This window comes from Stylophora pistillata, chromosome 13 (assembly GCF_964205215.1).
Source record: "Stylophora pistillata chromosome 13, jaStyPist1.2, whole genome shotgun sequence".
NCBI classification, from domain to species: Eukaryota; Metazoa; Cnidaria; class Anthozoa; order Scleractinia; family Pocilloporidae; genus Stylophora; species Stylophora pistillata.
In genome coordinates, this window is record NC_142531.1 from 21,431,734 (window position 1) to 21,458,924 (window position 27,191).

The 27,191-nt window shown below is 38.9% G+C and overlaps 3 protein-coding genes across 6 annotated transcripts in view; all 3 read left to right on the forward strand.

Annotated features, from left to right (window-relative positions):
- Positions 1-16,094, forward strand: part of LOC111329346 (uncharacterized) — a 93,795-nt gene extending 77,701 nt beyond the window's left edge. Inside the window, exons 1-8 of one of the 2 annotated variants that reach the window (XM_088743948.1) lie at positions 566-685; positions 7,659-8,355; positions 8,889-8,983; positions 9,613-9,772; positions 10,694-10,760; positions 11,708-12,066; positions 12,179-12,344; positions 12,951-16,094. In XM_088743948.1, the coding sequence (XP_088600074.1) occupies positions 7,732-8,355; positions 8,889-8,983; positions 9,613-9,772; positions 10,694-10,760; positions 11,708-12,066; positions 12,179-12,344; positions 12,951-13,183 (1,704 nt within the window). In that variant the 5' untranslated portion in view covers positions 566-685; positions 7,659-7,731 and the 3' untranslated portion in view covers positions 13,184-16,094. Of the gene's footprint in view, positions 1-565; positions 686-7,658; positions 8,356-8,888; positions 8,984-9,612; positions 9,773-10,693; positions 10,761-11,707; positions 12,067-12,178; positions 12,345-12,950 lie in introns of those variants that run through there. The other variant, XM_088743947.1, reaches the window with a different exon arrangement.
- Positions 2,718-5,001, forward strand: LOC148718134 (uncharacterized). The gene has a single exon (XM_088743949.1). It carries the CDS (start codon positions 2,865-2,867, stop codon positions 4,557-4,559), a length of 1,695 nt encoding a protein of 564 aa, XP_088600075.1. The 5' UTR covers positions 2,718-2,864; the 3' UTR covers positions 4,560-5,001.
- Positions 16,095-16,273: 179 nt separating the features above from the next.
- Positions 16,274-25,434, forward strand: LOC148718135 (uncharacterized). Of its 3 annotated transcripts, XM_088743956.1 has the most exons (9): positions 16,274-16,497; positions 17,368-17,501; positions 18,318-18,946; positions 19,246-19,340; positions 19,710-19,869; positions 21,453-21,519; positions 22,032-22,363; positions 23,274-23,436; positions 24,587-25,434. In XM_088743956.1, exons 3-9 carry the CDS (start codon positions 18,326-18,328, stop codon positions 24,799-24,801), a joined length of 1,653 nt encoding a protein of 550 aa, XP_088600082.1. In that variant the 5' UTR covers positions 16,274-16,497; positions 17,368-17,501; positions 18,318-18,325; the 3' UTR covers positions 24,802-25,434. The 3 variants fall into 3 exon arrangements, with proteins under 3 accessions (XP_088600082.1, XP_088600081.1, XP_088600083.1); XM_088743955.1 differs by lacking the exon at positions 17,368-17,501 and having other exon boundaries at positions 16,276-17,313; XM_088743957.1 differs by lacking the exons at positions 16,274-16,497; positions 17,368-17,501 and adding an exon at positions 16,759-17,313 and having other exon boundaries at positions 18,318-18,361.
- The last annotated feature ends 1,757 nt before the right edge of the window (positions 25,435-27,191 follow it).

Below are 27,191 nucleotides of genomic sequence, written 5' to 3' on the forward strand. Positions count from 1 at the left end.
AGTTTCAAAGTCTTCTTCCACTTCAGGTAGATTATCCTTCACTTGAGTTCTTCTTTTTTCGCCGTCGCAAGATTTCATATCGGTTGAATATTTCTTTTAAATGTGAAGTGAAGCAACCTTTACTTCTCCGAAAATCGTCTTCGTTATCTTATTTTCTATCTCCTGCATTCATAGTGGCCGCTCAACACATTAAATACAAGCTCTTAGGTAAACTTCTCACAAAAGTAGAAAAAATTCCACGCGCCGCCATCTTTGTTTTGAATTTACATCTTTTGATCTCGCGCTTCTTTCGCACGTTTCTCTCGCGCGCGTCACGCAAGAGTAACCTGTTCCCCGCGCGAGGAAACTGGTACGAGCCACCTTAAGAAGGTGGAAGGTTCATGTTGTTATTTTCTCGTACCATGCCACTCATTTTCTCTCATTGCTCGCATGCGTGCCTCTCAACTTCCGATATGTTAACGCACGATTTGACTTCCAGCCAATCAGAACACAGGGTGCGCTTCATATTGCCTACGGGCGCCGCCAGCGACGAATAACCTCCTTTTATTCGCACAATCTACAAGGGTCTATTTAGTATTCAGCCAAGTGGCGCTTGTACACTCCGTGTAGATCCAATTTTCAACATATTGACAAAGATAAAAAGCTCTCGTCATCAATTCAAGAAGTCCAATTGATTGTTGTGCAGGTATGGTAAAATAATTGCCCTATTCGTGAATATGATGGTTTCCCGGAGAGAGATGAAAACCATGAAAGGGTCTGAAAGTTGAACAACCTGCAAATATTATGCCTCTCGTTGAGGCAACTTTGGTAATGAAACAACTGGCGAGACAGTGACGCCGCGAATATTTTGAAAAGTAAATATCATGGAAATTGCGTCTCTCAAGGCACTATAAGACATAACAAAGCCTAACTAATAGTCCTCTGTAACCTCCTTTTCCCATGAAAGTTAAAGTTTTAAAACGGTCACCCTCTATGTCCGATGCTGAAGTCCTATTATTTCTCTATAGTTTACCTAATTTCGAACGTTAAAGTTGTCACCCAATTGAGACCTTCCAGTAAGAGCCTGCAACCAGCGAAATTCACCGTCTTTATTCTCCAAAATTTAAAACATAACTTTTTAATTTCAAAAAGGTAGCCGTCATGATGTTTTCTTACACCATCTGTTTTTGCATATGATTTATGATTATAACTTAAAAAACCTCCTTCTTTAGCACCTGTTTGGAAGCATTTTACGTCTGACGGACTTTCCTTGAATAATGAACTCTGAAATAATTCAACACCTTTCCTATTTCTTTGCACAATTAAAATAATTCGAAGGCCCAAAAAAGAAAACGGCTGGCAATGGGAAGCATTCAGTGGTCCAGAGCACAGTTATTTTTTTTATTTCAATTATCTAAGTGTTTTACAAATCGACATCCGGTATGACGGGGCGTCATTTACTCTGACGAGTCGCTCGATTCGAGTCGAATCGTATTGATTCGACAACATCTTCAACCCGCTTCACAAACACCTGCAGAATATTTTCTAAGTGTCTTGCGCATCAAAATCCTGTATGATGGGTCATCATTTACTGTGACGAGTCGTTTGTTTATCTATCGGTCACTTCCTTCCCAACTCAAAACGATCAGCCTTTAAAGGGAAACTCCGGGGTATTTTTGAAGTAATTTTGTATTATTGACCTGTTTCTTCTGTCTCGATTTTTGGTAACCCTTTTTGCTAGCCGTTCCTTTTAACGTAGATATGTTTCCTAAAGTGAGAACGAAAAACGCGATTAGAATTCCGCTACCTTGGATGTTTATGAGCCGTCTTAAGTTGGTCAGCAGTCCGCTGTTGCGTCAGATCGTCAATACCCTTTTCGTGGGACTTTCTAAAAGTAATAACACTTCGCACTGATACGTTTTTGAGATTGTAAAGCTAGTTTATTTGTAAGTTCGACGAAATGGTGAACTGCTGTGTTCCTGGATGTACCAATTACTCTGCTAAGACAACAAATGCGAGCTTCCATAAGATTCCATCGGACAAACAGCGGAGGAAAGCATGGCTGGAGAGAATTCGTCGCTTGAATATGCCGCTCTTACAATACAGCTATGTCTGTAGTGATCACTTCTCGGCAAGCTGTTTTCAGTCGAATCTTCAAGCGAAGATCGCTGGGCAAAAGTATAAACGCCGGCTAAAGGAGGATGCTGTGCCTTCTATATTTGACTATGCTTCACAATCTACTAAAAAGAGACGCCGATTGTCAAGTGAAAATCGCCGCGATCGACGAATGCATCAAGAAGTTAGTTAAAGTTTTTGTTTTGATTATTGCCATTTACGAGATGATTTCTTCAACCCAATATGTTCTAATTTCTCACTCTCTGTGAATAAGAAAGGACCGTAATCTCATTCAAATAATCATATAGAAGGGCTTTGACTGACGACAGAGCATTTCTCCGCACCGAATTACAAAACGAGGTAGATAATAATGATTTATCTTGCTCCATGCATCCTAATACGTAATTGTACCTCCTCGACGCTAAAAATTCCCCATTTTGGACTATAAAACGGGCTCACTTTTTGTCCTCTCTAGATGAGGGGCTAGATATATAAATTTACATAAGTATTTTTCCAAAAGAAATAAAGTTTCCATAATAAACGAAGTATACTGTTATTGTTTGTATCAGGATGTCGCGGAATTAATGGCCGCTACAAACGATCAGAATGCTTGCACAGAAGGAGTAGTAAGTGATGAGGAAGTTCTTGTTTCTGAAAATTCAGAATCCTTCTCTTGGAGTCCAACGAAGTGCGATGTTGGAATTCAGTGCTGTCTTCAACCTCTTACCCTCAAAAGTAAGGCAATACAAACAGAGTTTGAAGATGCTGCCATGACTACTAGAGTTAGGACTAAGTCTCCCCCTCCGACCCAGGCAAATGCAACCGAAAAAGTTTCCCTACCGATAGATGAAACTACAACTGGCATTTTTCCTCTTTCAAAAACTTCATTCATTAATGCTGAAGGATGGAAAGTTAACAATGATCATAATTATGCTATGCATGCTCCCCCATATGTAGTCTTTCCTACTTATAAAGATGACAGTTTCAGTGTTACCTCATTGCCCCCTCCGCCTGAGGTGGAAGTTGTGATACCTATCACTGTTACCAAAGAGAATGAGATGGGTGAAAGTGATGATGACAATGATTATGAGGATGATGACTTTGAGGACTCAAATTGGCATTTGCCACTAAATGTAAATAGTTTCACCAGAGAGGATGTCAAGGATGACGCATTATTTGACGAACAATCCAAGAGAGACTATATTACCCCTGACTCTGAAAAGAAATATGTTGTCTTTGAGTCATCCATAAATAAATTACTGAAAAGGTGCCCCAGTTGTGGAGATATAATAATCGATTGTGAAAGGAAAACAACTGGTAGCATGTTATCAGTTCAATTGAGTTGTAACAGTGGCCATACAGTAAAGTGGGATTTACAGCCAGTAGTGAAACGGAAACCCCTGGGAAATCTATTGTTGTCTGCTGCTATTTTGTTTACAGGTAATACTTTTACTGCAATCAGCCAGCGGGCATCATGCTTTAATCTTCAATTTTTCATTGAAAGTGTCTTTTATGACACACAGAAAAAGTACTTGTTCCCTGTTATTCATGAGGCATGGGAAGCTGAAAGTAGGAGGCAAATTGAGATTCTCACTGCCAGGGGTGTTGTTAATCTTGATGGCGACGGTCGCTGTGACAGTCTAGGCCATTCTCCAAAGTATGGCACCTACACTTTTATGGATGAGGACACTGGTAATGTAGTGGCATTTCAGGTGGTTCAGGTCACTGAGGTCACATCTTCTAATGCAATGGAGAAAGAAGGATTTACGAGGTGCATAGAAATGCTTGAAGGAAAAGATATCACCATCAGTAGGATTGCAACAAATCACCATGTCTCTATCACCAGTTCCATGGCCAAAGATCACCCAAACATCAACCGCCAATATGATGTGTGGCATCTCTCCAAGTGGGTGGTAAAGAAGCTGACTCACAAGGCAAATCAAAGGGGATGTGAGGACCTCTCACCATGGATACAATCAATCTCAAACCACGTATGGTGGTCTGCTGCAACCTGCAATGGTAATGTTTTGGCTCTTCAAGAAAAATGGAACTCACTCTTAAATCACATCTGTAATAAGCACATCTGGTCAGGAAATACTCATTTCCACCAATGCTGTCATCAACAAATTTCTCCCTCTGAAGCCAAGAAAGTCTGTTGGCTTAAGCCAAACAGTCAAGCTTTCTTAGCTTTAGAGGAAGTGGTCCTAAACACTAAATTGTTGAAGGATATTGCTAAGATTACTGACTTCTGCCACACAGGTAGATTAGAGGTATATCTCTTCATGATGCTTGAGTATTGCCCTAAACGTGAGCATTTCTCATACCAGGGCATGGTTGCTAGGACCCAGCTTGCTGCTATTGACAATAATCACAACACTGGCCGTAGACAAGCTGTAATAAAGTCTGGAGCACAGGAAGGCCTGGCACGCTACAAACTTTGCTTTCCCAAGGCAAACAAGCGATAGTCTGTAAAACCCGTAACTGAAAAGAAATCCTACGAATATTTGAGAGATTTACTCGCTCAGTTTGTTCAACGATGTGAAGCGGGAAACAGAATTGCTCAACCAATACCTGTTGTTTTACCGAGAAATACAGCCGCAGAGCCAACACCTCCGAAGGCAGACATCATTGATAACCATTGTTCAAGATTTAATAGGTAAATTAAAAACCACAAAGAATGTGTTTGTTTGGTGATTTAGCTCAAAGGGATTCTCATATATGTTCAAATTTTCTGTTTAAAAACTATATATTAAGGACATACTAGTTTACAGTTGTCAGAAGGAGCCCAGAGGTTGTTCATAGAAGTAGGAGAAACTAGATAGCTCTTCTTTAATAATCAGTTCACTGATTTACCTTAGGTTATTGAATGCAAAACAATATTCGATCAAAAATCTCTATAGTTGAGAGAAGCACTTGTGTTCATCATTGGCAATTATATTTACAGAAAAATTAATGAACTAACAAATGGAGCATATCACAAACAGAGCATTGGAAGGAGTAATGCAAAAACAACTCATTTTTTATTCTGTAATCAGGCCTTTGTAGAAGGGTTCAATGGATTGTAAAATATATTATTGTACAACTATGTACATCATGTCACTGCTTTAGTTTATAAGTAAGATAAAACTTTTCATCAAATCATTCGTCAGCATATCGAAAACCTTCAAAGGCAAACTCTTCTTCTGGCCCTGGTGGAGGATAAAAGTTTTGTATACGCATAACTGCACATGATGGTAGAACTACCGTGATTTCCTTGCCCAGTATTCCACAGCACCACCGAGCCAGCTGTCTGTACGCAATATGTCGAAATAATTTATGTTCAGGGCCATCGTATGGATCTTTGTACTGATACCAGGCAGTCTGTAGGACCCACCTGTTTATGCAAACTGGATGAAAACCTGGATGCTGCGTAATGCATTTTGTTCCTCTTGACATTCACCACTAGTTACTGCCGCAATAATTTTATTTTTCACTGCCGTTATTTCCTGACAGCAAATACAGGCCTCCACTCTTCCCATAACCTAGCAGTTCTCACACGAACACCTAGACTTTAGAAAATGCTCCGCGGTTAAAAAAAATAATAAACTGACGCTGTCTCAGGGAATAAAATTTGTGTTTAGGCTCTTGGATTACATATTTTTATTGGTATGGACAGTGTATAAAGTATTCACTTACTTATACGTAGTTTGTACAAGGAAAAATAAATGCTGGTCCGAACGGAGATTTTGGGATCTACCGCTTAGATCTTGTAAGTACTATTACAATCTTGACCTCGAAAGCGACACTGAAAGCTTTGAATCATACACACACTGCATGAAATGAATCGTCTACTTAGTCGTACTGCAGGACCAAATAAAACAAGATACCAAAAAAAAGGGTACACACCTGAGTTAAGTATCTTTTATTCGTTCTCTTATTATACGAATACACTGAAAGCAGTACATGCACATTATCGTATGAAAACATCGCAGTCGCATGTTACATACCAGTCAGAATTTTCCAGTCGCGGATTTGTGTTTTCCTCCTCGCTTTCCTCTCCCGAAATGCTCTCGTTATCGCTCACGCTTTTATCTGAGTTCCTGCGTGGCTCAAACTGATAAGGCTGAATGGAAAAGCTATTCGTAGCACTTTCTTCGTCGTTAAAACTATCGTTAATAGGGGCACACTCGGATAAATCCATATTTCGCATGTATACTAAACCAGTCCACACCTTCGAGTCTCGCCAGGATCATATTTCTTGACGATTTGACGTCACACGAATACACGCTGACCAATTATGAGCAGGCAGTTAGCTTTCAAGATGGCGGAATTTTAATCGCGTTTTCACTCTCACTTCAGAAAACATAACTAGGTTAAAACGAACGGCTAGCAAAAAAGGTTATCAGAAATCGAAACAGAAAAAACAGGCCAATAATGCAAAGTTACTTCACAAATACCCTTGCGTTCCCCTTTAAATGTTTTTTAAGTCAGTCCCCACTCTCTCCCCCACAAATTACTGCATAATAACATTCGCTCAATCTGGGGTCACAGTCCAAGACTCGAAATATGTTGCAGTGTTAAGAAAAAATACTCATGTTGAAGCGGTATTTTTTGTTCTCGATGGAGAGTTACCTACAATCCTAGCGTAGCCATCCTTACAGATTACGTAGATCACAAATTAATTGCTGAGGATGACCGTTATATTCTTTAACAAGCAAATGCGGAGTCGAAGAAAAACCATATTTTATCAAGAAAAGTCTCATATAATGAGGTAAATAAGGATTCGTTTGAAAATAATTACAATTTTCTAGCCAAAAATTTGATTAATCAACCGCTTAAACTGCTTTCGCCAAAATTAAAAATTGTTTTAGTATTAAGGATTCACAGAACAGTTATTTTCTTCACCATTTGTACTTTTGAGAAAAAGATACTTATTTGTAAACTTGTTAAATTTCAGTCGCGTTTAGTAAATTTATGAAAGCCTTCTTGATTACACAGACCCAGACCAAAAACAGTTACGCCAACCGCGAAGAGAAATTCAAAACTCATGACGCGTCCATCTTTCGAACTTCTTGATGGGAGCGAATCAAAATTTTTCGGTATGTTGGTGTGTTGAAATTCAAACGAAGCCACCTTGCCTAATTCATAACTAAAGAGAATGTTTTGCTTTTGGCTTAAGTATCAGGTTTTAATCAGTAACTTTGATTCCTTGACACATGATGGGTGATCTAAGAGGAGAAACAGTACAACCGCGCACTAACGAACTTGTTGATGTAAACTCCGTAAGCCTACTGACGTAGATCACGGCATACCGTACAGCAACAGATACATCGTATTGGGCAATTTTCGGTAAATTGTGAAAACAAAAATGCAAAATGAATGTGACTTACTATTAGCAGGGGTGCAGATAGCTACCTTAATGAGTACTCTAGGACTTTCTGTATTATAGAAAAAAAATGGAAAGTTTAATTGAAATCCCATTGAGATCTGATCTCGCATTGTACGCGTGCAGTATAAAACAAACGAGCGTAAAAACTTAACAGATAACATACTATTTTGACTGTTCGCATCTTTTTTCGTTCCAGATCTGAAAACAACTTCAAGTCTGGTAGCTTCAGGGCAGGTTTTTAACCAAATCATATCTTGGCGGCGTTTACGATGCATGTTGCAACTCTAAGATTAGTCCTATGTCTTATGGTTTGCTCCGATGTTCAGCTAACCAGCAGCGAAAAACCCCAGACTGATTCAATAGTTCAATCGGAATTAGTGCGCAAAGCCCGTGAAATCAGGCAACATCGTCGAGTCCGTCAAGCGGGTCAACCTGGTCTCAACCAAGAAGAAACCAAATGCAGATACAAAATCGCCCTGCTAGATTTTCCTCCTTACATAATGAACCAAAGTAAACAGCAAGGATTTATGAATAATACCCTGACATGGTTTGTGGACAGTGCTTGCTTTCGTAGAAAATCAAACGATCCCATTGCTTGCATAATGGAGCCAGTATTTGTTCAAACTCAAGATGAGATGGTGAAGTTGATTAAAAATAACTCGGTTGATTTTGGATTTCCAGTTCTATCGGATGCAAGGCAAAAACTTACGGGTCTAAAAAGTGTGACGCTCATCCGGGCATTTGTATCATCCGGGTGTTCAATGATCGTGAACTTAAAGATATGCGAAGCAGAATCACAGGAACAGTTATTGACCTCCATTACGTCACAATGGCCAATACTGGCTTGTGTCATATTGCTTTCAGGGATATCTGGTGTAATTATTTGGCTCTTGGTAAGAGTAAATGCTTATCAATGTCAATCTATATAAAAATTCTAAAGCTCCTAATTTACGTAAGGTTAGATTCAAACTAAATTGTTACGGTTTTAGCATGAAAATGGTAAAAGCACTAAGGAATCGAGGGCATCATTTTTTGAGTAAACCGTTGGTGAGGCATACCCTATCACTTTACCGAAATAGAGAGCCTAGAAAAAGGACCTAACTGTAAATAAAGAGGAAACTGTAATGCCCAACAAGTCATGGGTCTATAAATTATGTTTATTTGTTTGTTTGTTTGTAAATGACGTGTGACAAAAACCTTTATGTTTGTGGGACCCTTGACACAAGCTACCGAAAGGATATCTAAATCCGAGTTGCCACAATTTCGGATACAGAAAAACTGCTGCAAACTTTGCGCGTTTTAGCAAGGCCTTAGGTAAGCTAGCGGTGTTTTTAAAAAAAAAAAACCATTTACTCCAAACTAAATATCACCTTTATGTTTGGTTTATATATAATGCATTAAACAGTTATACCGATTTTAATGATAGGAACACCGCTCAAACGCAGCTCACTTTTCACCCTCGTTCACGTTAGGCCCACCAGATGGCTTTTGGTGGGCAGTAGTATCACTTACAACAGTGGGGTAAGTAGATTTAGATTTGTGTATTGGTGATTTTTTCTTAGACTTCGGATCGAGTGGTCCGTGCTCAAGCCCTGGCCGGGGACATTGTGTTGTGTTATTAGGCAAGACACTTTACTCTCATAGCGCCTTTCTTCACCTAAGTGTTTAAGTGGGTACCAGCAAATTTAATGCGGGGGGGTTACCCTGCGATGGACTAGCATCCCATCCAGGGGGGGAGTAGATCTAGAAAGACTGCTAGTCACTTCATTCTACGGAAACCGGAGTTAAGCGCCGGTCTGGTGGGCCACTTGACTCTTAAACAGACTTACCATGCTAAAGGAGGGAGGCGGTCTGGACTAGTGTTAAGAATGCTGGATATGAATCAGGTTTAAGTCCTCCACCCCTCTACCCCCTAAATTTGTCTCTAGGTTGCCCCGAGTTCGACTCCTTGGCTGCGCTTTGTATAAAGCCAAATGATCAGCCTCCTGCCAATTGGGATATTCATGAATCCACTCATTTATTTATTCTTTCGTATTGACCCTGAAAAGCTCCATCGTCGGTGGAGTGATCATTTAAGCATCCATTCATAATTCATACGCTTACCACACTATCCTAAAAGTGCGGAGTTGTTTGAATCTTTGTCTCATTAGATATGGTGATAAGACGCCTAAAACCCTCTGTGGACGTGCATTTGGTATCATGTGGATCCTGATAGGAGCGATAATGCTATCGTTGTTCACCGCCTTATTTACGAATGCTATGCAAGCTTCCTTGGATGGTACAAGATGTAGGGACATTGGTGGCAAAGACGTAAGTAACCCTAACACGCATGCCTTAAACCCTTTGCAATCTTACAGTATGCATATGCTCCATACTGTTCTTTACGAATTTCTTAAGGTGCTGATGGGGACAATTTTTTAAACAATCAAGAGCTCCTTAAGTTGGTGGTCATTTCCTTTATTCTCGTGACCTTAATGTTTGCTTCAGGAGTGATATTGTAAGGGAAAACTTGATGCTGGACTCTCGTAGGGGTTAAATGTTTCATTAATCTCCTCGTTTCAACTTAGATTCCCTACATTTTTCGAGTTGTCTCGACCAAGCCTCGAAGGGTTTTGCCCTGAAAAAACTTACATTGCAAATAAATTTCATTCTATCCTCAACGATCGAACTCAGGAACAACGAAAAATAGACCAAGGAAAATGACCTTATGAGGAGATTAAACCTTTGAGCTACAGGATCTGGTTGTCCAAGCTGGGTTCAGATAACCCAGTTTTAGTCTGAAATCTTATTTCAGATCTGAAAGCCTTAAAAGAAAATTCAGTATAATCCTTTTTGTCTACAATTACTAGATGCTCTTAAAAGAAGAAAGAAAATTGTTCATAAAATGCTTTTGAACAAAGGAATAAAGAAACCCGGATTAAATTAACCCTGGGTTAACGCTAATCGGACTTATAACAGCAGGTCCCTGGATGAATGAAATAGATGAGAATGGCCATGACTGAAAACATAAATATTTTTATGATCCCTGGAGCAGAAAGAGATTTTGAGCTTCCCGAAACCAAGTTAGCAAGTTGTATTGAAGAGTGAAATTCACGTTAAGCAATTTCAACAGATTTTCCAAATAAAAAATTGCCTAAATTCTGTTTCAAATTATGGCAAAAATTACGTTAGCAAAATTTGTGAGGCCAATCTGGCACATAAAAATTTATCGCATCTCAATTTACTTGTCAGGTGGGTGTGTCAAACAAGAATCCTGAAACACATATAGTCGCTAAGGAGCTAGATGCAGACTTTATCAGTAAGTAACTCATTTTATGTTTGTTTTAATGTCCTGGTATAGCGTGGTGCATGAGCACTTTCCTGCAGGGACGACCACGAAAGTGAAGAAATAAGCTTTGAAATACTCTCTAACTCCAAACATATTTCGCATATGCAGGTATCATTCGACTGGCGGGGCAGATCTGGAGGTAGAAGGAAGGGTTATATTAGATAACCAGTTATATTAGATAACCAGCTATCTAATATAACTTTGCGATTATACAAAGTCTGCCGAATAGTTTGCTATGTATTCTCAGCAGTTCACATCACGTTGTTTTCATAGTTATAAGCTTTCTTCTTCATTGTTCACTTTTGAAATTTGTTTAAGTTAACCGTTAGTTACGCCATTCTTTACGGTTGCATCCCTCCTAAGAAAAATCCTGGATCTACCCTGGACTGTGTTGTCTTTTTTATTACAAACGTTTCGAAATGAAAGATCCCGTTTTCCTACCTTTCTTTATTCGCTATCTCTTCGCTTCGAGTCTTCTTCCCTAGATAATTCTAAACGTTTAGAGAATCTTTGCGCTGCGATATAACTTTTTTTCTCGCCAGTCAAAGCTGGTTTTAGGCGATGCAATGATAGCTGATGTAAAATGAATCGCAGCAACTTTTGCCTTTGGAAGAAATCCACACGAAGCGTTAGTCGCCTAGTGAATTCGGTGGTAGCTATTTTACTCCCCAGATCTAATTCCCATTTTTCATCGCTGTCCACCAAACATTTTATATGATATTAACTGTTAAATGTTGCGTTTAATTATGCCCTAACTAGTATTTCCTTTCCTCCATTTACCTCTCCGACTGAAAGTATCAAAACTCTGAGGAAAAAATTCCTCCGCTCTTGTCACTCATCGGAGTGAAAGAAATAAGAAAAAACGTTCATGTAAGAATTTTCGTTGACAAATTAATCAAATACACTTGAACCAACAGAGTTTAAAAACCTGGACGAAATGCAAAGAAACCTAAGCCAAGGAACAATTGGAAGAGTGCTGGTGGATCGCAACACTGCATTTTACTTTTTGGATAAATCTGGTTTGAAACGAAACAGGCAAATCCGAATGATTCGAAACATTGATTATCCAATGGAGTACTACCTGGCTCATGTGAGCCATGAAGTAATGCCACCTCCATCGGGGTCACCGAATGACACGGACGAATCCGCAGACGACGTATTGCAAAGAAAAAAAAACCTTTCAACTTGTGGAGGAAGTCTGAAAGCACTATCATCGGATTTGGTTGCAGTCGCAAAAGACACGGCCAAAGAGAATCTTATACCAGCCGAATTGCAGGTACTGTAGATATTTTTTGGATTACACATATTTTACTACGCCCCATTTTCTATTCATGTTTAGCAGTTATTCCGATGCAGTCAACAGTTTGAAATTTATTTATTTCTTGCAGACAGCGGACTTGTCCGATGAAATGGAAGGATTATTCTCCACTGGCTCACAAATGACCAAGGACATTTTGTTTGCGCTATTGGGAATGTTTGCTGTATTAATAATCATGGGTAAACTATGGGAAGTTTACACCAATTGTAAGCCAACAGTGCGAAAGAAGAGAAAAGGTAACTGCCTTATAAATCAAATCACCATAGATTCCTGCAGATTATAAATAAAACGGATATCTTTTGAAGACATTTTCCTATCTCAGTTAGTATAAATCATGGTATTGGTGCGAGTCTTTAATTTTCAATTCAAAAGACAGTAATTATGAAAGGCAGTGAAATAGTAACTCGCCTTCAGTCTGTCAGTCAGTTAGACTCTTGGTCAGGAGGTCACTCAGTCAGTCAGTCCGTCCATCAGTCAGTCATTCAGCCAGTTAGTCTGTCAGTCAGTCAGTCAGTCAGTCATTCAGTAAGTCAGTCGGTCGGTGGTCGGTCATCCAATCAGCCAGTCAGTCATCCAATTAGCCAGTCAATTAGTCAGTCAGCACGTCACTCAGATTTTAATCATAAATGTGGAAAACCTTCTTTACGCGAAACAGATCAATGCTCATTCGGCGGTTGGCTGGTCAGTCAAATATTAAGTCATTTAAACGATTGGTGACCCCATGAACTATTGAATATTCGCTTACAGACAAACGACTGACTAGAACTATATGTCCAGGGATTATTTGGTGGTCCATTTCTTTAAATATTCTCTGCAATTGTTCTTTACAATCGTTTTTCCAGGACTGATTCCCAGCAGCAGGAAGATGTCCATGATGCAAAACTTCCTGGATTTGGAGGAACGACTAAAAGACATAACGTCTGATCTGCAAAAGCTAAAAGAAGAATTTGAAGGTGCCGCGAACGGTTTGTCTCCTGTAGGCAGTCCTGAATACTCAAGACCCAAAGAACGCTCATTTTTTAATAATATGCTCGATCTGAATGGGAAGAGTAAAAATACTGAAACAATACTATAATACAGGAACATTTTTTCCACAAGGAAACTTCGATAGAATTTTGCTCATGTTAGATTTCGATGGCCAGTACCCAATATTTAGCCTGAGTAAAGGAAAAAAAAGAGGATGAAAGTGTCACACTGAATAGGACAACAATACGAGTAGTATGCAACAACCTTCCTGTTAATTGCGAACTGTATTGCATTCTTTTTCTTTCCTTGTCTCAACTTTCCTTTCAGTTTCCGTACTTTTAATTTTAGGCGAACAAACTATTTTTCCAAACCAATATTTCGTTTACAAAGAAAGGAAGCAAGCGAACCAAGAAAGTTTATTAACTTTTCGCTCATTCCGTTGCAAAGTTGATAGAGCTCGCATTGTTAATTGTAAACTCTACCACGTCCATTCAGGAGGATAACTTAAGGGTGTATTTGTTCACACTCTATGGAAGTAAATTTTCCCAATTACTGCAAATAGCGAGCTTTTGAGAATGAGTGGTGCAAACTTGGAAGTGTAAATTACTAGTTTATTCCTTTTTTAATTATTTAAGGAAGAACTTATCATAAGAACTATAGTACAACAAGGATTGTTTTTCTTGATCCCTCTTCTTTTCATCTAGTAAATTTAAGTTTAACTTCTGGCTGGACACTTTCTCAATTTCTTTTGCAAAAAGCATGCGATCGAGCAACATTTCGGGAGATTTTCAGAATTGCTGACTTTGGCATTATCTAGGTAAAAAGTAAAGTCTGTTTGCGAGCCTAGTGGCCCATTAGGCCAGTGCTTAACTCCGGTTACTGTAGCGCGAGGCGACTAGGAGTATTTCTACTCCCTCCTGGATGGGATGCCAGTCCATCGCAGGGTTACCCCCAGCATTAAATCGCCGGTACCCATTTAAACACCTGGATGAAGAGAGGCACTGTGAGAGTAAAGTGTCTTGCCTAAGAACACATCACAATGTCCCGGCTGGAGCTCTAACCCGGACCACTCGTTCCAGAGTCGAGCGCACCAACCATGAGGCCACCGCGCCTCCACACTTGATATTATCTAGGGCAGATGCAATTGGTCACTGTAGACTCTAGGTTAAGAATTAATCGTTCGCGAAGGTCTTTCATTAATCCTGAAATCTTTACAAGTTGATCAAAAATTTTAGATATTGTATACAGCCAATAGATATGTGTACTTAGAGCTTGCACATGAAATGCTAATTTCGAGAGAATACGAGGTTAGCCAGGGACCGCAAGTTAATTCATTGCAGACTGTTATTGCTGCATACAGTAATGAGCTCCAATCCAGTCGATGTATGTCTGTCAAATGCATCCTTGTGTGACACTTAAACCCTGCACTTTGATCAATAATTTTTCGTGTTTCTATAAATATACTTTTTAATTTAGGCAAGACTGTATGTAGAAGCATATTTTTGTAACAGTCTACTACTTAAAACTAAACTGTTTACAGCATGTAAAGTAATTGTAAGAATCTTTACTTTTAGTGATCAAAAAATACACTTATTATTAATTAAGGTGAAAATAGCTTTTAGACTCTAGATCTAATAGTGTCGATAACCGAATCAATTGCGGGGGCCATGGTCGCACATTAGATAATTGGTTCCCTTAATCAAGATTTTTTTAGGTCAGCTTTTGTACCTGACAAATTAATCGTGGATTGACAAATTAGGGTAAAATGGCGAATGTTAAATCTCCGCGAAAATATTGGTAACGAAAAAAAGAGAGACTTCACTTCAGTCTTGGAGTTCAGTTATTGTTCAGTCTTATTTAATTATTGTTTGGTAGGAATAAAGTAAAATGCGCCGGATGTCTCAGACTTAACAGGAATGAAAAAGAAACTCCGTGACCTTGAACTTTTCGATCAAAAATTAGTATGATGGTAATTGAAATTACCAAATTACTTCTACCGACACTTAATCAGGATACTTAGACTAGGTTTACACTAGAGGAAATTGTTCCGGATTCGTGATGAATCCGAAACGTTTTGGTACCGGATTGATTTTGCCGTTTACACGAAAGTGGACGGATCCGAAATAAAAACTCGCCGGTTTGGTCGTGTCTCCGGAGATTTTGAATCCGGAATTTAAAGTGGGAACTTTGAATCCGATAGCTTTTGAATCCGGAAAGTTTTGTCGTGTAACCGCTTTTTTTCTCGAATCCGGATATTATTTCCGCCTGCAATCTTTTGAGTTTGCGGTGAAACCAAAATGGAGGATCCGGTGCTAACATTGCTGGCGGTCTCCGGTTGCCTAATCTTGTTGCAGGTTCAGGCAATAAATTTTATCACGTGTACCGCAGTATTTCTGAGGAAACGCAAGTTATTATTGCAAGGAAGTTTAACGTCAGCCACACTTAATCGCCGACGACGTAGATGGCTTGGCATCTGCCCAACTCAAATTTGCCTCAGTGACATCTGGATCTACTCTAGCCTTTTATTGGGAGGCATATTTTCACTTTGTTGATCGAACGACGAAGCAACCCTCGGCTTGGTAACCATTCCATTTCGAATGTTCCCGGAGTTGTCATTGTGTGTAAACGGTCAGGAATCCGAATATCCTTTCAGTGTACACGCCTACGAATCCGAATACTCCAAAATTGATGAATCCGGAAACATTTACGAATCCGGAAAACTCTCCTCTAGTGTAAACCTAGTCTTAAAATCTCTGCTAGGGGCCTCTGTAAGCCCTCACGTTTTACGTGACTATATTTGCATAAACTTGAGTTTTGGAATGACGAAAGAATATGTCTACCCGTTCAAAAGAAATACAGATCTTGTTGCACTGTTAAATAGTAAGGACAACTTTGTATAAAGATTCTTAGTTTAGTAATTCGTGACTTTAGTTTGGAAACTATTTCGACTTCTCCCCCAACTCTCATCCCTGTAAATCGTATTTCAATTAATTGTAAATAAAAACGATGTTTTGAAATTTCGTGTTTGTTGAGCATTCGTTTATATTATGATAATTTTAGTGGAAGTTACCAATTGCTAGCCCAGACCCAAATATTTAGTTTTAAACGGGAAACTAAAAATAGTTAAAGGAGGAGGCCTCAAGTATAAGTAAATAAATCAATAAATTTATAGACAATTCGAAAGAGACAAATCCTTTTTGTGGTTAACCAAGAATACATGAAACAATAGACCAACGAGTGATGTGCATATTTCGTAATCGGCAGCTGCACCCCGTGAGGTTTCAGGACTCTTGTTGACTTATTATTACTCACAGATCGTTGTCTTTTGTTAAAGGGGAGATTAAGTTTCACTGCGTTTGATATCTTCACACAAGATTGAACTTCAGCGAATATGTAACTCTTTTACATTTGCATTAAGTCGAGGTAAGTGGAATCTCTAAAGCCTTCCTGCTTTCAGTATTCCACACGATCAACATTTTTCCAACTGCATGAGTCGCTATTTTACAGAGTTAATAGTGTTATTTATAAAAAAAATCGCGATACAGCTTACTTGTATTAAGAAAGAATAAAACGCAACATTTAAACAGATCTCTTCCCTTTGTAATCCTCAAGGAGATTTTACCACAATGGTACAAAAAGAAAAATGCAAATATCTACTTTCCCCTGAAATCTCGCTTTCTCCTTCGAATACGAATACAATATTTTGAAAGTGATTATTTTAAGAGCGGTTCACCCGCACTTCAAGTCAGTATAAACAACCTTCAATTTTTTCTTTCCATTTTCTGGTGTCTGTCATTGGGTACATAAGCACTTTTAGTAACTCACAGTTTTCATTTCTACTAGGAATACAAATCATTTATCACCATCTTTTCCGTCCGTTTTTTAGTGTTCGTTAGCTCATAACTGATGGTCATTGTTTGGACACCCAGCGGGACTGCAAATTGTTTTTTGTTTGTACCCAAGTGACAAGAGTGGAGGAAAATTGTAGTCATAATCATTTTCATAAGAATATCAGCTGGCTAACCGCCATCAGCGCTGTAATTTATTTTCTAATGAATCATGTTCCCAACTCTATAAGATACAATCTTCGTTCACAGTCTTTATCGTCTTCAGTAATTCGTAAGTGAAAGTCCTAATTAATTTGGATTCGACTTTCCTGTTTTCTGCGTCCAGTGAGGAGTTTTTCAACCTTCGGAAGCCTTCTTATCGCGTGAGTTATGTCAATAGTGGGAATTGGAGGTGAGTATAATGTCGCATTACTTAAAACCTGACATTTTTTTCCACGAATTTTAGATTGTATTTTCTCGAATACTGCCCTATTTCCTTGGAAGAGAAGACTACGAATAGAATTTCCACATTGGTTCGTTGGTTATTGGATTAATATGCCGCATGCAACAATGTTTCGGCCTTTGTTTCTATTTCGAAAGGTACTATGGCAAGTTGATCAAACAATTTCTTTCTCGATTGCAGACAACCATCCTAATCGAAATTTTGTTAAAAATTGTTTCAAAATTCTCCGGTTCTGTTCATTTTGTTCGCTCATCGCCCGAGTTTGCGTAAAAATAGCCACATCTGTACTAGTGAAGTCCTGGTGTGAATGTTTCGCTTTCGTTTCAACCCTCCCTTGAAGATGGTTTTGTTGTGGTAATTTTTCAGAACACACGGTAGAGCTGAATTTCACACCTGCCTTCTAGCATAGCGAGCTGCTTTCACTGATTTGCATTCGGTTCATCTTTATTAACATTAACATTACATTCATATGGGTATTTTTCTGCGGCTCATTATTTTTTTCACGAGGTTCGGCCGTTCGGGTACGTAGGGTGGTTTGTTATTGTTCATATTGGACTTCGTCTTGAGGTTCTTGGCAATGGATTTTTAGGACATTGTTTTCTTTCTTTGATATGACACCTGCCATTCAGTTAAAATTTCCCCAGGGCACGTCTAACCACAGAACAGCTTGGTGGTTTCGAAAAAATCCGAAAGTGGGAAAAACCCAAAGCTCCCGATATGCAGTTTAACAGGAAACGTTGAAGCAATTTCTGAACTGTAATTTTACGCGGCTAAAAAGCTAAACTTTAACTATTTTTTTAGACCGGGTGAGATTTTATCACTATATCATAAATACTTTAATCTAAAAGAAAACTATTAAATAGACTGAATTACGAAGAAAGCTATTTCTTCCCATCTTCGTTTCTAGCTCGGGGTCCAATTTCAATTTTGACCACTAATTTCTTTATTCACAGCATTCAATATGTACAGAGCCACGATTGGATTCATCTTAGTTCTGGTTTGTTTCGACACATTGCTTGTCACTAGCTATTCAAGTCATAAATCGAAATTAGTCCGTCGAGCTCGTGAGATCAGACAAGAGCGACAAACCCGTGAACCCCGTCAGGCACATTCAAACGACTCCAAATGTCGATACAAAATGGCTCTTTTGGACCTGCCACCTTACATAATGAACCCAGTTAATAACAAGTCAAACAAAGGGTTCATGTACAAAACTCTTAAGGATTTTATAGATATCGAGTGTTTCCAAGGAAAGGAGGAAAAGAAGGAGTCGGATTCTTATGAATGCATTCTGGATCCAATCTTTGTACAGGGCCACGACAAGATGATCAAACTGATTAAAGAAAAGCGAGTGGACTTTGCTTTTCCTATTCTGCCTGACGTGAGAGCTAAGCTAAAGACTGAAACCAGTGTCACGCTCTCACGGGCAGTTGTCTCACCCGGGTGTTCGATGATAGTGAACACGAAGTTATGCGAGCAGGATTCCCGGAAACAGTTGATAACTTCCATTATTTCCCAGTGGCCGATATTGGCTTGTATCATACTGTTGTCAGGAATCTCTGGGGTTATCATTTGGTTATTTGTAAGTATTATTGACCTAGAAAACGTGCTTATAACGAGTAAACATTTCTGAATGTTTCAAAAATTTCAATATTACAAAAACTTCGAGTTGATGATTTTGATAACTGTAATGCATGAGAGAATTCAATGATGAATCAGTCTGATTCCGTAATTGACCATGTTTGTTAATTAACAGTCGTTGTGCTTAATAAATGGTAGTAATATCCTTTCAAGATTGCAATTTTAGTAATTTGGTTTGTGGACTGACGTGAAGTATCAATTTTAATACAATGTAATATGCTTTTGTTTTGAATTCTACAGGAACATGGTACAAATGCAGAGTATTTTTCACCTTCGTTTGCAGTTGGATCTCCTCAGGGGTTTTGGTGGGCAGTGGTATCACTCACAACAGTAGGGTAAGTTATTGTACTTTTTTGTTTGAAAAAAACTTTGCGGGTTTATAAGCAAAAATACTGGTGCCACATTGTCATGTGTTTTTTCTACCTAGGGAACAGTCATTATTCATCACCTAAGGCAGAGGATCAGCTGATCTTTTTTTTTATTGGGCAGCGGGGGGGGGGGGGGGGTGTTCACATGGTTTTCAGAGGAAAAGGGGGAATATGAATATCAGTCGTCACTTTCAGAGTTTAAATGCAGGACCATAGAGAATTGACTGCCTATTGACTGTGAATTGAGACTGGCTTCTTAAGTACTTCTTAAGTCCAAACCCCTGGATCCTCTCCCTGAATCTGCCACTGTACACTCATTTTCGTCTTCATTTTAAGGTATGGTGACAAAATACCAGGGTCGATTCCCGGACGGTTATTTAGCATAATTTGGATCCTTGTTGGAGCGATAATGTTGTCGCTGTTCACTGCTATGGTCACAAATGCTATGAACACTGCTATGGATGGTTCCAAATGCAAAGATATCAGCGGCAAAGAGGTGAGTGTAAAAGAATGAAGTCAAAAGTATTTATATATAGATATAGCTCTTTGGCATACAAAGCTTTGCTTTCATGTCCAAATTGAGCACTCTAACTAGGATGAGTCATTGCTCTGCAATTGCGCATGCTCGCTAGTGTACTCTAGTTTGAGCACTCTGGCATGGCTTAGACGATACCACAAAGGTTGGATCGTTTGGGGTGACCATATTGGTTCTCCTCCATCCTAGCATTAGCACTGCACTTACCTGACGCGGGTTAGGGTCTCATAGCATGTAGTTCTCTGCATTATGGGACTCGTTACCCAACAGCAGTCCTTGCACACCCCGACTGTTCAGGTGCCCCGTTGGGCGGGGAGCGCTTCCGGGGGGCCAGGTTCGATTCCTGGGCGATTTTGGCGTACTGGTGTACCCTCCTTCAGGCGTTACTCGGCGGAACCATTGCACTCCGGTTCCGTTAAGTATATATGTCGTCCGGCCGTTGCAGCACTGACCATTGCACTAAAGGGTCCGTGGCCGGGGGCGCCTGAAAAACAAAAAAACTGCACTGATGAGGCCCAGAAGGCCGAAACAGTACTGTCTGCAGTTAGTTATATATATATATATGGATTTGACAGTGTTGCCGGTGTTATTACCCTTGCTTAGCAACTCATTTTATTATTTCTATGAATTTGAGACAAGTTGGTAATTCATATCCTTCAAGGTGGATGCTTACCTCACACAAGCTAGAATGCGACTACTCCCTTCTCTCAGCGTAGTCCGTCGCACCCGAATATGAAAAACAATCTGCGAAAAAAAAGCTGATGTTAGCGCGTTGAGCCGTGCATCACTTCTACATTTCCCATCATCAATTTCTGTTTTTTGTTTGCTGATATGTTTTGACTCGTGCGAAGGACATTTCCGAAAATTGGAGACTGCTCGTAATGTATACACAAACTCAAAGATAAAGAAAGGAAGAAATACGAAACTTATCAGAGTGGGCCACCCCTGTGCGTTTAACATCATGGTCTGACCCGTTGCAAAAAGCCTCCAAAACTTTATTCGTAAAATCCATCGTTAGAAATACCCTCTTTGCTGACAGAATCACTCCACAATCTTTCTAGAATCTCGTTAACTGTATACTTATTAATTGTTAGCAAATTTCAAGCGAATGACTCACGGAGTAATCACGCAATTCACCCAAAAATAAGCAGAAATTTTGAGACAGCAGATGATTTATACTTTACAAGAAAATCAAATCTTTTGAGCTTTATTGTCGTCTATCTGTTGACAAATGCACAAGTCTTTACCAGGCCCTCGTAAGTTTTTCTATGTGCAGTTTGACTTTTTTTTTCCCATTATTTGCGAAAGCAATCATACGCGCACTTGGGACCTATCGATTACTGACTGATGGCATGGGAGTATTTACTAACTGTTTTATTTTAATAGCAAAAGGGTTGAAGGAAGTGATCGCGTTAGAGGGGGAGAAATTAGGAAAAAAGGGTGACCACACGCAATACATGCGCAAGGCCTTCTGCCGATGGACTTGTGGGTAGAGAAACTAAAAACTGTCTTTTTTTAATCTGATGTAATGACATTTACCTTAGGTTGGAGTGTTTATCAAAAATACAGAGACGCAACTAGTGGCAAAGCAATACGACGCAGTGATAATTGGTAACTAACAATTTTTGCTGAGGTTATCTCTACTGACAACATTCGTTTAAAAATAAAGTTTACAAATGCTTCTGTCTTCCCTCATCATTCGTCCAGTTAACTTGACGATGCCATGTTCGGTTAACGAGAATTACGCATGCGTTCCTGATTCCAGTCCCACCGGAAGACTCAAGATAGTTCAGCGTGTACCTGATAACGTCACAGTATTTAATACGTTGGGTGGGGGGGCACACTCGCCTCTTTATGAGAGGGAGGGGAAAGGGGAGGTTTTTTACCTCACCCCGAGGGGAAAGTCGTCCCATATCATTTAAATATTCCTTAGACTAGAAATACAGGTCAGTGAAGCAGACCCCTCTCCCCCTTACAAGCGAGATGCACATCAGAGACACTAACTATCAGCTTGGAAAAGAATGAGGGGTGCGTTTCTTACGAATGCATTTCAGTTAGCAAGGGAATATTTTAAAGTGACCTCCCATGTAACTGAACTGATCCAGAAATATTTGATATTACAGAATTTAGCAGCCTGGAAGAGATGCAAGAAAAGCTCAGCGAAGGTACAATCGGAAGAGTCCTTGTGGATCGAAACACTGCATTTTACTTCCTCGATAAATCTGGACTAAAAAAAAACAGGCAGATCCGTATGATTCGCAATATCGATTATCCGATGGAATTTTACATGGCGCATGTGTACACAGGATCAGTGAACATTACAAACGATTCCGATACAGAAATTGCCAAAAAAAGACCAATAGTGGAATGTGGGTCAGCAATAAAAAAAGATTCCACAGATTTGCGTGCACTGAGTAATGAGGCTTCAGAGAATCTGATACCCGCAGAACTGCAGGTAATCTTCTCAAACACTTGTGAATTTTAAAAAGATTATCACGAAACTCAAGAGTGATATGATTTTCGCGTCAGGTTTTTTGACGCGCGAGGATTCAAAAGTTTTTCGTCGCCTGACGGCTTAAACTGACGAGCAGGATTTTGAGGATCCTTTGAGATAGCTCTAGCCAACTTTTGATGAAAGAAAGCTTGCAGAGCTGAACACCTCATTTCGCAGTTATCTAGATATTTACTATATAGATATTTAACATATAGATATTTATCATATAGATATTTAACATATAGATATTTATCATATAGATATTTAACATATAGATATTTAACATATAGATATTTAACATATAGATATTTAACATATAGATATTTAACATATACATATTTAACATATACATATTTAACGTATAGATATTTAACAAATAGATATTTAACATATAGATATTTAACATATAGATATTTAACATACAGATATTTAACATCTTCCTTTAATATCCACACATTATCTAGTCTTCGCAGCCGTCTTTCGGGATGTCTGCAACGCCCCCCGTGACATCCCGAAAGACGGCTGCGAAGGGACTACACATTATCCAGCAAACAAGAAATGAGAATACTCCAATTTATCAGGTAGAAGTTGTTACCTTGCCCTTACCCAAAATTCTCGTACCTAATAAATATGGAAATGGCAGGGGCTGAGTTGCTCTTGTCAACAGATCTCTATCGGTCATGTTTCCATCCTCCAATTTTCCCGCAACAATCCTTGCATTTCAAAGTATATGAAAATTCGTCTAATCTTGATCTAGAAGAACGAGAGATACAGCATAACTCTAGGAAAGCAAAATACGACCCTTATGCTTTAAAATTATTTTAAGGGGATGAATATTTTTCTCTTTAATCTTAATGTATTTTCTTTTTAGACTGCTGACTTGTTTGATCAAATGGATGGTTTATTCTCAAGTGGCTCAGAAATGACCCGGTTTATTTTATTCAGTCTTCTCGGGATATTCCTTGGACTTGTCATCATCGGGATATTTTGGGAGGGCTTGAATTCCTGTAATTCCGCTATTCTAAAAAGGAAAAGTAAGTTCAGCCCCTGTTATTTTGTTTTGATTTAAATTTTCCTTGCTCTACCCTACAACTAAGGTTGACATGCTCACCAAAAACTACGGTGAATAAAGTTCTGAACGAAAGGATTATAGGGATATATCATCAAATTGGGTAAATAATGAAAAGGGAGGCGCATCTTCTCCGAGCGAGAACCTGGTACGAGCTAACATATTGAGGTGCGATCTTCACGGGCCTAATTCTCGTTTTGTAACCGGGGAGCTTTTCAGTTTTAAAATGGCGAGCTGCAAGCTCTAGGTAGGCAAGGGTAAATTCTCATAACATTAAAGGATAATTGCAAGGTTTCATCAAATCAACCCAAAAGGAACCTAACTTTGCTCATAATTACCCATTTTTAGGTTTTTACTCTGTTTCTTCTATGCATATATTCAATATGTCGAGTTCCTTTTAAATTTCTGAATTCTGGATGAACTGCTCCATCAAGCCCTTTTAAAAATGCGACGAAACACTCTGTTTAATGATGCGTGACAGTGTCCCCTCACTAACCGTTAGCTACATAATCATGATATGCCAGGGAAGAATAAACATCTGAATATCAGATCGTTGAAACTTTCCTGAAATATTGTGGCAGCAATTTCAAATATATCACTTCAATTCTTTCAATCTTGTGGTGAGCAGGAAAAAGTACCACACCCTTGAGGACATTCTTCCATTCTGGCTTTAACCGTCATATGGGACCAGACATTTCTTACCGCCTTAGGAGGGTGGGTCAGAGGATCTTGGGGGAAATGGTTTTCAGGGGGACAGAGAGGGGATCAGTCGTTTCTAACGGAGTTTAAATGGGGAACTATAGAAAATTAACTACCAATAAGGCAGAATCATCAGAATACCATGTAGCTTCATGGGGGATCAGGTACATTGTGACACAATCAAAATCTTTCGGCCTAACTACCCTAACCCCCCTCCCCCTAACTACCCTAACCCCCCTCCCCCTAACTACCCTAACCCCCCTTCCCCCCTAACTACCCTAACCCCCCTTCCCCCCTAACTACCCTAATCCCCCTCCCCCCTCCCCAGACTAGGTGATAGGCAATGACCGTTCCCAAACAAAATTTGTTTTCGCCAAGTGACACATCGACAGAGCCATCTTTTTTTTATTATTCAGATCAAAACAAGAATGACCAAGGAAGCGAGGAAGATCATCCAGGCCACTTCAACAGGAAGAGATTCGTGGTGGAGAATTTTCAGAGTTTTGAAAACAGACTTAGAGAATTATCTAATGACTTGCAGAAGACAAAAGAAGACTTTGCTAAGGCTCTTTTAATCCAGGACAATGATGAACCTCATGAGTTGACCTTTGATTCAGCATTGATGCAATAAGGCCAGAAATTGTGACGTTTGAAGTAACTTTATCTCAATTAAGCTCATTCTTCTGAGCTCAGTTTGTAAATTATGAATAATAACGTCATATAGACGTATTCGTTTGAGTGGGAGAATTCATCGTGACATCATTTGTGACAATCACCTGACGTTTTACATACACATTAGAAGCTATTTTCGATTTTGAAAACCCTCACTTTTAAAGTGAGCTAAAATGCAAATGTTTCGTATGAAATAAGTTTCATTCGACATGTATCATTCTTTAATCAAAGGCCTTGAAGCGATCCCTGTTTTGAAACAGAGACATTTGTTACCAAGGTCCAGTACTTTTTACTTTCTCCCTAATTCCCCTTCCTTCCTTTTTTTTCCTCCGTGACAGTTTCATTACAATAAGGTGTACATATATATTAAACTATGTAGTTTATGATTATCTGATTAACTAGATAAGTTAATCCATGAAATTTCAAGCATTATCGAAAAAGCAAATTTTACTGGGTCTCTAGAAACCTAGTCAAGGAACAATTTGATAAGAATTTATGTAATTGCCTCCTTATATTCAGAAGTATTCTATTGGTGGCAGATAATGTTAGCTCAAGAAAGAATCTCTTAATACAAACTCCAACTTGAAATGCAGAGCAGTACCATGACTAGCTCCCTATAATTTGTATTTTTGTGGAGCCAAGGATGGTCAGTTTTAATCTTACAAAATAGTAGGGCTGGTATCTTTTCCTGTGTCCCCAACAAAATCAAGGGTTCACTATCTTGATTGATGTCTTGTACATAGTGCAGTTATCTGTGTGTTGAAAAATCAAAACCAAAGTATTCTCAGCAACCAATCAGAACAAATGTTTACAATATCATTAGCCAATAAGAACTCTAAGTGAAAACAAGCAAACTGGTTAGAGCGTTGGTTTAGAGGATGGTGCAAGTTTTCTTGACCAATCATATAGCAAAGTGAAGTAAAACCAAAGCAATACCGGATTAATTCATCAATTATCAAATTTTATCAGCTATAAAATGGTCTCTATACAATCCCTTGAAGTTACTTCAACGTTTCATAACTTAAAGGATTTTTCCTAAAATGATGGCTTTAAATCGCTATTCGGCAATTGTATTTTTGTTTAACTAATACCTTCCACTATATTGTCTAGTTTGCCAGATAATAGCGGAGCTCGCAGCGCGCTGCGAAGCTTCATACCTTTAAGAATGGTTGTGATATAATTGACTGCCATCAAGCAGAGAAAATAATATAGTCAATGCATAGTTTTTAATTTTATTTTGGACAAAATTCTCCAGCTTTCATGAAGAAATGTAAGCCTAAAAACAAAACGAAATCACTGGTCCTGTTCTTTGATTCCATCAAACGTTCTTTGATTCCATCAATGAGTAGAAAGGCAAATTCCTAATGTTAACCTGAAATATATGAGAACACTGTTTTTTATATTTTCATTTAGTAAATATTAGTTTTACATAAAACAAGTCTTAAAGAAAGAAAACACTTAGCGTCTAATTAATAATTTAAATTGCATCCTCCATAATAGTTTTTAAGAACCAAGCATATCGTTAAAATTAGTCTAAAACTTGTAAATATTACGCCATTTCGCTTACCGGCTAAAAAATTGAATGTTGTTAGCTGAATAAATATATATCGCATTCTGTCTATCTAAGTATTGTATTTTACTGAAGGAAAACGTTTAATTTACTAGTCCGGGAAGTTTAATTCAAGTTTGGTCTATGGCTCAACCTATTTTCAATTTTGCAATATCTTGGAAAAAGCTTTAGAATAAGCAATAACATCACATGAGCTGCTGAAAAAGCCGCGTATCAAGAAAAGCTGATCAAATTCAAAGACAATACCCTTTGTTTAGTGTCTCAATAATGGCCATAAAAGGATATTTTGAAACAATAGCTTTAGAGCCAAACAATGACTTATTAATTCACGAGGGAAATTCAAACTCGCTACCATTACAATAGCAAAATTTACGAGGTAAATTCGAACATAGCCGATTACTGCACAAGCGCGAAATTTAAATATTTTGCGAAGGCGCGTTTATGTCAAATCTTACCCTGGGGAGGAGGAGGGAGTTACTTTTCGTTCAAGGTCACTTGCTACTCAGGGAGGGTTGGTCAAGACACAGAATGACGCAACTGAGAGACTGTCTAAGAGTGGTGAAACCAAATGAAATTTGAATCAGTGTGAATGGTCACGAATGAAACTTGTTTGAATTAAACTCATTCCGTGAAAATGACGGGCAGCCCGGTTCCACATCTCACAATGTTAAGCCGCAGCAACAAGAGCGATTTTTTGCTTGCGATGGTGATGCAATTTTTTCTAAATTTGTCGCGTCGCCAGCGCGCAGTGCAAATCAGCCGTGTAGCCACCCTCGCGC